The 13,678-nt window shown below is 42.2% G+C and overlaps 1 protein-coding gene across 1 annotated transcript in view; it reads right to left on the bottom strand.

Annotated features, from left to right (window-relative positions):
* Positions 1-13,678, bottom strand: part of SPTBN5 (spectrin beta, non-erythrocytic 5) — a 143,786-nt gene that overhangs the window by 38,493 nt on the left and 91,615 nt on the right. Inside the window, exons 39-45 of the mRNA XM_077819983.1 lie at positions 12,812-12,907; positions 10,280-10,398; positions 9,015-9,129; positions 7,417-7,530; positions 3,851-3,972; positions 2,580-2,742; positions 664-852 (exon numbers count right to left, since the gene is read on the bottom strand). Of these exons, the coding sequence (XP_077676109.1) occupies positions 664-852; positions 2,580-2,742; positions 3,851-3,972; positions 7,417-7,530; positions 9,015-9,129; positions 10,280-10,398; positions 12,812-12,907 (918 nt within the window). The remainder of the gene's footprint in view (positions 1-663; positions 853-2,579; positions 2,743-3,850; positions 3,973-7,416; positions 7,531-9,014; positions 9,130-10,279; positions 10,399-12,811; positions 12,908-13,678) is intronic.

Here is a 13,678-nt window from a genome sequence, read left to right as displayed (position 1 = left end):
TTGGCATAAGTTGTCCATGTTTCTGAGCCATATAGAAGAGTGGAAGCACTTGGACAGTATACTGACGAGCACCATAGAAAATCCCATGAGGACATTAATCATTCTCTCTTCAGAGCATGGTTTGAATTGTGTGCAGTAAATAAGGCCTAGAGCCACATATTGAACAATGAGGAGAAAACTAAATATTGAATAGCTGCTCATTCTTTGAGCACCAGCCATTCTGTGCACTGTAGAGAAAGTAACAACTAATTAAACACTGTATCATAATGCATATGGATCACTTGATGATTACCTGTTCTGTTCATTCCCTCTGAAGCACCTGGCTTTGGCCACTGATGGAAGACAGGATACTGGGATAGATGGACCTTTGGTCTGACCCAACATGGCCATTCTTATATGCACAAAGGGATCAAATTAAGGTTGTACAGGCAACCTTAATTCTGGCATTCCTAACTTTTGAGTGCTTGACTTTGCAACCTCAATAACATTCTTATAATATATTTTTGTGTGTAATAGATAAATGATACATTATCAGATGGGTATGCACACATATGTCCTCACCACCTGTGGCTAATTCCAAATTAAGTCTGCCCATTCTTTTCAAAATCCCTCTATGCGCCGAGGAAGGTTCATTGATGCTACATTTTTTTGTCGATCACTTACCTGTAAGTCCTGGGCCTGAAACAGTTTTACATACTGCTCCTGCCATGCCTGGATCAGTTCAGACAAGGCTTGCTGCAATCTGGAGAGAGATTGGTGGATCTCAGGGGTTGCATAATGACCAGAGTTGGCAAGTTTCTGACCAAAGCTGCAGAGTGAGTTGAATCTTTCCATTCGGGCTTCAATCTCCGCCTAAAGTTCATTAGAAAGATTGATGTCAAAGGTTTATGGAAAATCAACTATTCAGGATCTAGGTCTTTAAGGAAATGGAAATGGACTGTATTTTAACCTTCCAATACTAATATCCATTCATCTTTGTGCTATGTCACTGAAACAGCAAGGGAAAGTCTAAGCAAATAAATATGGAAAACAAATACCCTTATTTCTCCAAGAGATATCGGTTCCCTGAAAATCAAGATTCTGATTTGTTTGGGAACAGAAGGGGAAATGTTTAGAATTAAATGGATGTGGATTTTTAATTTGCATAATATCATCCCTTTCTCTCATAAAGGGTGGCCCCTAGATGGCAAACTGTACTTGAGATTTCTCTTCTCCTGTCTCCTGCCAAATAAATTGACAGCAAATTATTGCATTACAGACATTGTTTAACCCTCTTTCTTGGTGTTAAAGTGAAACATGTTTAAACTTCTCTTCTAAAGTGAGAAAAAGGTAGCAATATGTCTGTATAATGAATCCTTAAGTAGAAAATGTAATTTACTATGAGATCTATACATTTAATGTGGAAGTTACAATATAAACTATTTGAAAATAAAATAATTGTTCAGTAAATACCATTGTGCACTCACTTTTTAGTAAGATGGACATGTAAAACATTACAGACAGTTGATGGAATATTAATCACCTGAAATTAACATTGCTGATTCTTAGATCCAACTTTTCCATCACTATTAGGCCTTGAGGGCATAGCTTTTAACTTTGTGTACATTAATAATTACAGTCAATTTTATGGTTGGAAATTTGGAATGTACAATAAACCTGTACTGCACTGTAAAATTATTAACATTGTTGGATAGTTTCTGACGTGAGAGAAAACTGGCAGCACAGGGAGAATATCAGGGGTTTGTTATTAAATCCTGATCTGGAAGATTAATTAGGATTGTATTTTGTTAGTGCTGGGACCCACAGAGTATGTGGACTTTTATTCATAACTTTCATTAATGATTCTGGGAATATGCCTGTTCATAAAGGTAACAAAACTGTAAAGGAAATCTGACAAGGTAGGGGGAATAGCATGATAAACAGTGATGGAACAGCTGGGATGAGGAAGAGGTAGTAACTGTATGATATTTATAGATCATTGTTTTGCAAAGCTGATTAGTGATCCCATTCCTAGTAGGAAACCTGCAAAAAAGGGGGACTAGGTGACTCAAGGAATTTGCACTGGGATAAGGAGTATTTCAGCTTGCCATCACTGGATAACAAAAAGTTACCGCCTGCTGGCCATTCGGTGCCCTGTGTGAAATAAGCTGGTGATCTCAGTCCACTTCCCAGTGGATATCTGTCTGTATCGCAGAACATAACTCATAACAACTGGTGCTAACTGACACCCTTGTTAGCAGTTTCAGCAGAGTGGTCAAGGACTTGGATACTGAAGCACCTCTTTATATCTAGAGGTGGACTCTCCAGTTCAGGATTAATGCACACCAATGGGTTTGTTTAGAGAAACACGAATGGGCACAAAGCCCATGTAGTATCTGTTCAGGGGATACACAGATGCCTTCAGTCTCCAAAGATGATATTCTGGCATCTTTCAGTTGTTTATTTTAAGAGAGAGGATGATCTGATACAGAGAGCATGTCCACCAGGGTCATGAGGTGTCCTGCAGTGAGTAATTCCAATCACAGTACCCTGGGAAGGTTCTCCAGGGGATACAATTATAAGCAATGATCATTACTTGCCTTTCTCTCACAGTGCTCCTCAATCATGCTGTCTGCCTCAGCTGGGCTTTTAGGAAGGCCCCCTGCTTCCATTAAGCCTCTAATTTTTTGAATCCAATCTAGCAGCTCCTTTAGCTCCAAGTTAAACTTCTGCAACTGGTAGGAAGCTGCCAACTTTTCCCTCCTGCCACATGAAGGACAATTATGCATTAGTCAATACACGGTCTGTCTACTTCCTTTCCCTGCACAGCCCCTCCTCCTGCACCATTCTCTACAACAGTGGCTCTCAACTTTTCCAGACTGCTGTACCCCTTTCAGGAGTCTGATTTATCTTGTGTACTCCCAAGTTTCACCTCACTTAAAACTACTTGTTTACAAAATCAGACATAAAAATACAAAAGTGTCACAGTAAACTATTACTGAAAAATTGCTTATGTTCTCATTTTTACCATATAATTTTAAAATAAATCAATTGGAATATAAATATTGTACTGACATTTCAGTCTATAGTATATAGAGCAGTAAAAACAAGTAATTGTTTGTATGAAATTTTAGTTTGTACTGACTTCGCTAGGGGTTTTTATGTAGCCTGCTACAAAATCAGGCAAAAATCTTTATAAGTTGATGTACCCCCGGGAGACCTTTCTGTTCTCCCAGGGATATGTGTACCCCTGGTTGAGATCTACTATGCTACAAAGCTCGTGCTGGGAGAAGCTGAGGCTGCGGTAATTTGTAAGCTTCAAGTCATCCAGCATTCCCATACAACTCCTTATAGTGCTGCTGTTAAGCTGAGCTCACAGTAGCTGCAAACTGCTTTGGAATCACCATGATGACATTATTTCTTCAGTGATTCCTCACGAGAAGCCAGAACTGGAGCAACTATAAAATCCTTCACAGCCACTCCCTTAAGTGATGATTCCTGCTCAGAGCCAACCTTTGCATTTTTGGATGGGCCTGAGAAACAATCTTCTGTCCCCACCCAGACATAACTGCTGCACACAGTGATCTCACCAGGGCTGGTCAGAGGATTTGGGGGAATTTAGAGAGATTATTTTTGGGATAAACCACAGTCTTACTGGACTCATTTTACATAAAAAATATGTATGTGGAACTTAAATTCCATTAAAGTAACCACATTCTGCTGCAGAAGTAAAGCCCAGCTGTCTGCACTGGATATTGTATGAAGTCCCCAGAGAACTTTGGTGGCCCATAGCAATTGCTTTCAGGGCCCCAAGGAGCAGCTCTGTTTCTGTTGACAGAGATTCAGATAGTAGCCTGGTAGAAGGCTTTACCTTTGTTTGGCCTGCCCCTGGAGTCGTAGCCAGTTGTCTTTCATCTCTCTTTGCTTTGTACTCAGTTTGTCATTTATGGATGGATTCCTCTTGCAAAGGCGGAAAGATTCCAACTCCAGTGTCTGAGGAGAGAGTTATAATGGACTACGTTTACTCAGATTAATTATCGTATTGGTTCCTATGAGCTAGCCTTTCCACTCAATCGCTTGGAGGAAAGGCATGCGGCTTATTTTAAGGGCTCAGTTTTCAAACATGGGTGCCAAAATTGTGGCAACAAATTATACACAGGCAGTTGTTGCGTGCAGACTCCACATTTTTGTTCGCAAATAATCATCCAAATGCACAAACCAAGTAACTCTATGCTATTTTTCACACACACGTCAATTGACACTTACAGATGCTGTTTTTCTGTGTGTGTGAGAACATTTATTGGCACCACTTAGGCACTGATGTTTGAACGTTTCACCCGTAAGTAACAAGGACGCTTTCTCCTCTATATGCAGGGTTGTTGTAGCTGTATCAGTTCCAAGATATTAGAGAGACCAGGTGGGCGAGGTCATATATTTTATTGGACCAGCTTCTGTTGGTGAGAGAGACAAGCTTCTCTGCTTTATTGGGATGTACACCATTGGCATGAGAGGTGGCTAAAACAGGATTTCTTCTTGTCCTTTCATACTGGTGACTTGAATGAGAAGTGACGGCAGCTACAAGTGAGGCAAAGCAACCTCACAGTGTAGGGGCATCAAACCAATAAAAACAAATGTTGGTAGATAATTGGCTGTAGATTACAGGTTTTAATGTATATTCCAAAAACAAAACAAAATCTACAGAAGAACCTCTAATTCTCCCAAATGACTCATGGTCCACTGCTGAATTTTGCAGTTCAGAGAGCATGTGAAAAAACAAACCACCAGGATACTGCCTTAAACAACTGTACAGCAGAACATCACTAATCTGCACAAATGGGAGCAGGCCCATTGTGGATGGATGCAGTTTGAGTCCTACACTGTGCTGTGAATGAGGTGCACCAGCAGCTAATTCCTAGCTCTGTTTCAGAGCATCAGTGACTGCCAGGAAGTAACGTGATGCACTCCCACTGGCCTGACGAGAACATGATGTTACTGACACCGGCTTGACCTTCAGCACAGGACCAGAAGCTCATTTGTCTCTGCTTCAGTAAACTGTGGTCACAAAACATCATTTTCAATGTGGGTTTGTGGTTTACTGAAGTGCTATTTAGTGAGGTTCTACTGGCATTATTTAACACAGCCTGGCCAAATTGCCCAGGATTACCATCTGGATCCCCCACCCTCCACCATAAAGATGAAAAGAAACATATATATTTATAAATAGTGAAAAATGTAGAAGGAAGAATGTTACTTGCCCACCAAGAAAACATATTTGTCTCTGGTGAACAGAATTTTGCCAGGCTGATTTAATCCATAAGGAAGTGTGTGTGGGTGTGTGTATATATATATATATATATGCGAGGGGGGTAGAATCATCAGAAAAGATACTCATCCCACATTAAATTTACTGCAGGACATGACTAATCGTATGTGTGGAATAGACAATAAATATATAGGATTGTCACTAATAATCAGCTTTTTTATATTACGAAAATTAACCAGTGGGGTATTATTTTATGAATTTATCACATGTTCTCTATCTTGGCATTTTTTTTTCCAAAGAAAGCTGAGATAAATGTGTGGCCTCCAAACACGCATTCAAAATAAGCAATTATCCTTAAATCTCCAGCTGGTAATTAAACTGGGAACACTAACTCATGTGACCTGCGTGACTAACTGGGAATCTCTCTACAATTTATGAATTTATCTTTACCAGGCTGCAAACTCCATTTTGAACATGCAGCCTTTTCCCTTCTCTGTTGTCTATTTGCCTCCATGTTGTGCTGGAATTCCAAAGACTGGTAGCAAAAGAATAGCAAGAAAGAGTTGCTGAAGTGAAGTGCTCTTCCGTTGAAGGGGAACTGCTCTAAACCACAGGATGGCTCCGAATGAAGCTTAGAAAGGGAGAAGTTGCTTTGGCAATGAAGTCACCTGGCAGAGATCTCTGGTGACCTCGGGAAGCAGGCAAGCATGTTGCCTGACAAAAGGGTCTAAGTGCAGGGCCAGATTTACAACCTACGTGACCCTAGGCACAGCATCTTCAGCACGCCCCCTCCCCACCCCCCGCCTACAACTGACCTTTGTGTTGCACACAGTTTTAGAGAGGTAAGGAGCCCCTAGAACGCCGGTGCTCTTAGTCTTGTGCCTACTGTGCCAAATCCGGCCCTGGCTAGGAGTTATAAATTGGGAGGAGCTGATTTGTTTGGGTCTTTGCCATTTTGCATCCAGCTAGAGAGGCAAGAAAAACAACCCAGCATATAGGGACCTGCATGAAGGAGGGGGCCCTGCTTGCTTTCCTGAGCCCAGATGGTTCCCCAAGGACTCCCAAGGGAAGGGTGAGGTAGGGAAGGTCATTGCAATTAGGATGTTTGTCATGTTCTATACATGATGTATACTCTCCTGTGCTTTACATGATTAAGTGAAAAAGCAACTGACTCTGGGAAAAGCGTCTCTCTGTATCAAATGCTTTTCAACTACTTACTAGCTTCCAGAGATACTCAAATGGTAAATCAGCAGGCTCACACCTTTTGGTGGGGTTCTGGGAGAGGGTGTGTTTAAGTATATGGGAGTCTGAAGGTTTGCCCTGTACCCAAAGGGGCTAAGAAGCTGGACAGCTGTTTCCCACTCTCAGAAAGGGGTGCCAGATAGGTCTCTGTTTCACGAGTGTGCCTAGGGACCCTAACGTTGGGCCAGTGTCTCTATCCCGTTTAGGCCCTAGAAACTTAAAATATTCAGGGATTCAAGAATCCAGAGCCTTGAATTCTCCTTACAACTGCCTTGTGGATGGCCAGGACGGGGTACAGACTGGACCTGTGACAACCTGTGCTACTGCCTCTGAAGTTGGAACAGGATCCAGATATTAGCCCTTACTCATGTAAAGGTCAATTTTGCAAGCATACAAGCTGCTTAGAGCATTAAAATGTGACATTTGGACATTCTGTTTAGGGGACGACACTTGGAAATTGTGCCCACTGTGTTTTTCCATTTTTTAGAACAGAAATGGATACAAATTTTTGGTTTAGTCCATTGCTGATATAGAAGCCAAGTTGCAAAGATGTGATAGGGATCTGGATCCATACTTTCCACAAGTTCAGGGAAGGTCCAATCCAGCACTGAGATGTGGAACCATCTCCAAATAAGAGAAACATAATACGCTAAAATAATACCTTCCCGTCCTTCTCAGCTTTAGTACTTCAGAAGGGTGGGCATTTCATATGACAAATTGAGGGGAACACAAAGGAACTACAATAGTTCATTATAAAGAAGTCTGCTCTGAGGACCTTGGAATTGTCTATCTGCTATGTTCCCTTCCCAGTTCATCTTGTACTAAGCCTCTCTGAAGGAGCTTATCAAGCATTTTAGCATAGACAAAGAAACAAAAACAGAGCATTGTTTTAGCAGCCCCACTCTGTACCCTCTACCTTCCCAGCCTCTGACCTCCATTTTGGACTTGATGACACTGATTTCCCTCTCCATTTCCTCATGTCGTCGCATCAGGTTTGCCACACTCTCCACGTCTTTCCCGTAATCCAATGCTTGTATCAGTGCACTCTTGGGGGGTAGGGCAGAAGAAGGAGAAAAACGACAGGATCATATCTCAGTTCCTTCAAATGTTTCCTCTCTCCTTCGCTCTTAAAACCTTCCTTTTATCCGTGTCCTAAATTTCAACAATGCAATGATCGTGACAACTCTCTGTGCCACTTATGAGGGTAGAACAAGAGTTCAGAACTCCTTGACCAGTTCCAACCCTGCTTGACTTGGTGTGTAACTGCAGGCTTGTGTATAAGCACAAAAGCACGAGAGAGACTTTCTATTTGCTTCATCCCTCCCAGTCTATTTCCCATACACCACAATGCTAATAGCCAAAGACAACTACACATGGGACTTTATCCTACATAAAATTGCAATGTAAGTGCATTTTGTGAAAATTTGAGGGGAATTTTTGCGTCCTCAAAATTTTGCCAGAAGTGACATTTTGGAGACGTAAGAGGAACATGAATTAATTGGCAAAAATTGTTATGGAAAATTTTACAACAAATTGTTTACCAAGTTTAACAAGTTTCAGAGGAGCAGCCATGTTAGTCTGTATTCGCAAAAAGAAAAGGAGGACTTGCGGCACCTTAGAGACTAACCAATTTATTTGAGCATAAGCTTTCGTGAGCTACAGCTCACTTCATTGGATCCGATAAGCGTTCGTGAGCTACAGCTCACCTCATGCTCAAATAAATTGGTTAGTCTCTAAGGTGCCACTGGTACTCCTTTTCTTTTTGCAAGTTTAACTAGTGCTACTGTATGTGTGTCTGCTGATATATAAAGTCATATACAAATGATATAAAATCATACATGTGAAATAATAATACTTAGTCCTTATATAGCATTTTTCTTTCATAGATTTCAAAGCAAAAAGCAATGATGGGTATTATTATTCTCAGGTTACAAATGGGGAAACTGAGGCAAAGAGAGATTATGTGACTTGCTCAAGGCCACACATTGAGTCAATGGTACAGCAAGGAATAGAACCCTGTATCTCTTGACTTAGTCTAGTATCTTATCCACTGTACCTTGCTATGTCCCTTTTAAAGTATCCAATCATCTCCTGAATGTCTAGGCATTGAGCTAAAAAGTCCCAGGCAATCTATATTTCAGTATTAACTGAAAAATGTTTATTTCTGACCCTAATCTGGAATTTTTGACAATTACTATCAATACCTTCAAACTAGAAGTCTTCATTATATTTGCCTGCATTTCAGTCTTTCTACAGACTCTGATTCACAGGCAACCCCAGGGATAGTGAAGCAGTATATTACTCTGGCTGAGTTTGCTTCATAATTTACAGTTTGGTTAAAGAGGTTTTGCCATTCCCATTTTGCACAGAGGCTATTATAATAGATCACCTCTAAATGCTCATTCTCTCTATAATGATTGGACGGATGGGAGTTTATCCACTTTTACAGGGTGCACACTTATCTTCAAGATGAAGTGATTTTTCTCAGTGGGTGAAACCCGTTCAATTAACACAATCACGAGCAGCTCACCTTCTCACTAATTCTCTCCGTGATGTCATCAATTTCTCTGATTAAGGCATGGATCTCCAGGGCTCCCTCCAGCTTCCTCCTGTATGTATTCAGGTTACCATGGAAACTGGTCCACCTTTTATTGAAAGTCAGGTTTAGGGGAGATCATGAATATCAGAACTTCCAGAGCTGCAGCTAGATCGCATTCAAACATGGGATTTCTGAGCTTCCTCACCCATGGACTCCTTTTTCCCACAGCAGCCCAGATACATCTCATAAGTAAAGAATTAATATGTTGGAAAGTGACTGTCCTAGGATTTTTTAGAGTGTAGGTAAGGGGATCTCAGATGAGGATAAGAGGGGGTTCCCAGTACTGTGGAGGGACTCTTGCATGGAACAAGTCCTGACCCAACTGCCAGAAAACCTCAACAAACCCATACATCCCATCTCCATGCTGCTCATTGTCAATTTGGCCACCGGGCTGTGAGCCAGCAGAAGTGGGACAAGTTGGCCAGGAATATAGGTTTTCAGGGGGTTGGGATGGAACTAGTTTGGAGCCAGACAGGGTCAGACTGGGGACAAGAGATGGTGGCCACAGGGAGAAAACAAGGAGAAAATGAGAATCTATTGTGAGGAGAGAGAGTCTGCTGTGGGGTCAGCAGCTTGGAGAAGAGCTAGAAAACCTGCCTTAGGGCAGATATTAAACAGAGACAATTTGACAAGATGTTAGTGGGAATGAGGTATGGAGTTATTCTGTTAAATATAGAGGTCAGGCTGGGTATCCAAGGCTGGCTTCACCACCTGTATCTCCAGGATTCTATTACCCTGATAATCCAAGCTATGCTCATCCCAGCCACGAGAGTCTACAAGAGCAGGAAGGGAGCAAGACATCCTGTTAAAACTTCACCTGGGCAACCCAATGACCAATTGGAAGTACTCTAAGCTACCATGCACAGGAGCAGGGTTTGATTGTGGGGAAAGCATGTTCATCTCCAAGGTTGGAAAGATGAATTTTGCTTTGCTGATTGGGAAACCCTTCTGGCCAATTGAAGTGATGCATTGACAGTCACTACAGAAGCTTTATTGGCTAGAGGTGGAAGCTAGCATTTTGTAGGTCATACCTGTGGAACAGGTTGCTTAAATGGAGAAAATTTCCGTCTGTATCCCCAGCCTTTGTACAGCCCAGCCCAGCCTAGCAGAAGCTTACCCTTCCCTTCCTGCCATGAAACCATTAGAACAGCTTTGACTGAACTTTCCAGCGTCCAGAACCTGGAATGTATACTCACTTTTCATTGAGCTGCTTCTGGCGTTGATATATTGTCTTCACCTCTTCCTTGTTCTGTCTTTCCAGTTTCATGGCCAGGACATTGATAGTTTTGATGTGAGCATCATCCACTGTCATTTCCTATGAGGCCAGAACAAGAAAATATCATTTGTGTGCCCCAAATGCCCATCATTGTGTCAGCTGCACAGACGATCTCAGATCCAAACACTCTTCCCTGATACAGCACTCTTGTATCAGTCTTAGATAAAGATGGAGTGGGGATAAGGAGGGACATCACTATGAAACCAACAATGGTCATAGTTCTATACAAGGACCTTAACGGCTTCTTATCTAATCAGAGTGGAAATAGCTGTCAAACAAATCACCCCATTCTCTTTTAAAAACATAATTCTACCTCAAATTGTATACATCTTTTATTCTGCTTGCTTCCCACATAATATACCTTGGAAAGGATAATATTTGCACATAAACTCATTATCTGAGCTATGCCACATGAAGGATGTTCTTCTGAAGCATGACCTGCAGCCAGTTCTCAACAGTACATGGCACTGAATGCAAAATAGAGGCATTCCAACACTCAAAAATATCAAATGTTGCAATAAGTCCAGTAAATCACATTCTCATCAGGGAGACATTAATCATGGTCTAGCAGAGGCACATCGGCAGGATGCCAACACTCGGATAATAGAAGTATTGATTCCATCTGCATTTTATATATGCTACGTACATACCACTGTGCATATTTCTAAATGTACTCTGCTATAATATACAGCTGGAAAGTGAACACACTGAAAGCATTCTACATTGAATATAATCCATCTGATCCAGCAGAAACTATTCTAATGAATCAGAACCCCACATTGCCTATGCTGGAGGTTGGGAACTGACCCAACTGCCAGAAACCCTGAATAAATATATACACCCCATCTCCATGCTGCTAATTCTCAATCCAGCCACTGGGCTGTAAACCAGCAGGAGTGGGAGGTGTATAGGCAGCCCAGGCTGGGGATCATTGCTCCTAGGATCGTTACTCACCCTAATCCCAGGTTCGCCTGGCAGGTAACCCTATGAGATTGGTGAAGAATCACTGGCTAGAAGGGTGCAAGCAGTTACCCCAGGCCTAGCCTCTCTCTGCTTGTGCCACTGTGTTAGTGTTATGACTGAGCACTTGTTATGAGGGTGATCATCACAGCATCTACAATGCCAGCCTCTTGGAGATGTCTATGGAGCAGCGCAGGAGAACTGCCAATGATAGGAATTCTCTGCTACCTAACACAGAAACTAAGCACATGACCCACTTAAGAGCTATCTCATTTATAGATAGACAAGGTGAGATTTTTCCCTATCCAGACTCCAAGAGTGACTTGAGGATTATATTGTTCCTCCCTTCCCACCTCCCCAACTCCTAACTCTTCTTCTTATTGGCTGCCACTATCTGAATCAGCCTCTTTGTACTGTCCCTTAGACACTTGCTCTGCAGGTGAGGGCTGAAGGGCCAATGAAGGTTTCTTTTAAACTCTTCTGGCCTCACTTCACTGATATCTGAAGTGTGACAGTTTTGGTTCTCTGCCTAGATGCAACACTACTGCATTCTCATAGTGACTCTGGAAATGGGAGGCACTGAAAAGGAAAACCCAGAATTTCTCTCCAGGTCCCAGGCATCTCAGGGCTCTCCTTCTATGCATAGTATGAGCTTCTCCTTCTGCCATTAGGGGGCAGAAAGGGAAGATGTGAGATGCTCTGACAGAGGTTGGCAGAAATATGGGGAAGGACATAGGGACTGTGGGCAGATAATACTACAGGAAACTCCCACAGACAGACCTAATATTTCCCCCTCCAGATCTTAATTAGGTTTCCCAGGCTAGCACGTCAGCAATGCAATGCAGGTATTCTTTCTTGAATGTACACTGAAACCTATTTGCCTGTGCCGAAATTAGCGCACCAATTGGGGTGCGAGAAAGCCGGCTGCAGTTTCTCACCATGGACGATAGTTCAGAGATCTCAGCAAAGAAAGCTGAACCAGGCAGCTAGTGTGTTGTTGCTCCACAGCAGACCTCTTTTTGGAGGTTCGGTTCATGAAGGTCTGGAATGTGTTACAGGTTCCAAACCAACCCAAGCTGAACCTCACCTGAAACCACCAAGATGCCTGATCTGAGGTGAAACACACAGAGTTTTGCATAGTTTCTATCCAAAAGTGTGACCCATTTGAAGCTCACTCCAAATCTAGCCCAGGATCACTCAAAAGAGTTTCAGCTTTGCAATGCAATCCGAAGTTTCAGATTTCACTGTGATCATTTGTAAAGCTCTGTTAAGAAGTCATCAGGCATTTGATGTAGTGATGCAAGGAAAGAGGATAATAGCTATTCTAACAGCTTGTGAACTGGCAAATCCCTCTACACTTCTTTCTGCTCTTCCTTCCCCTAAGGAAAATGAAATAGCTTCAAGTGGTTGTGATGCGCTTCTGTGCTGAAAAGCTGGCTTTTGGTTTAAGCCATACCAGGCATAGGGGACTAGGCATGGAAATGTCTCTCACCCCTGATGCTGCTCCTCGGAACTCGTTCAGCTTTTTCATGAGCTGCAGGCAGTGTTCGTAGTCATTCCCCATATCACCAATATTAATCATCACTTCCTGGGGAAAGGGAAAACAGTTAGGTGGATATTCAACTAACCACGGGAATTGCTTCAGGCCCGGAATGCAAGCAGCCAGCATTTCCTATGGCTTTTCCTTTTCCTGATAAACCAAAAGTGATTTCACTCATCCCACAACCATACGCTCCAGGAACACAATATCCTTTGTGATGGAAATTTTGTACATGAGGGCCCAATAATGTTTTAAGTGGAAGTTTTCTGTGTCCCTGAATATCATATCCCACTTTTTGCTGCTCACCCATGCGCCTTGACTACTGAATGTCCTGGCACACTGCACAATATGCCGTTACTTGCAGAAACTGATACAAGGAATAGAGATTGGATTCCCCAGATCTAAAAGATGGCTTTTGTTACTGAGATCAAGTAGCGGAGCCCTCAGTTTGAAACCCGAATACAATTCTCTATTTATTTTTCTCCCCCTAAAGTGGATTTTAGGGTTCATTAAAGTGAAGTACTTCCATAAGTAAGTAAGTGCTAGAGCATGGGGCAGTGGAGGATGGTGTTTTCTCTCATACCACTCTCTAAGTGCATTTTAAATCATGACCTGCAAACCCTTGGACCTTTCCTGTAGTCCTGGCCCCCAGCTCTGAAAATGCATTTCATTCCATTTCTAGAAACCCCCTTTCTACTGGCCTTAGGGGCTTCTATTGAGCAGAGACTGACCAATGATGTTAAATTTTGTATAGACAGATGTTCAGAGACTATGGTGAGGTCACCCCCTAACTCATTTGCACGTATCACATACTTGTGC

The sequence above is a fragment of the Eretmochelys imbricata genome, chromosome 6 (genome assembly GCF_965152235.1).
Source record: "Eretmochelys imbricata isolate rEreImb1 chromosome 6, rEreImb1.hap1, whole genome shotgun sequence".
NCBI lineage: Eukaryota > Metazoa > Chordata > Testudines > Cheloniidae > Eretmochelys > Eretmochelys imbricata.
The sequence above is the reverse complement of the archived record's forward strand: the minus strand, read 5'-3'. Positions and strand labels throughout refer to the sequence as shown.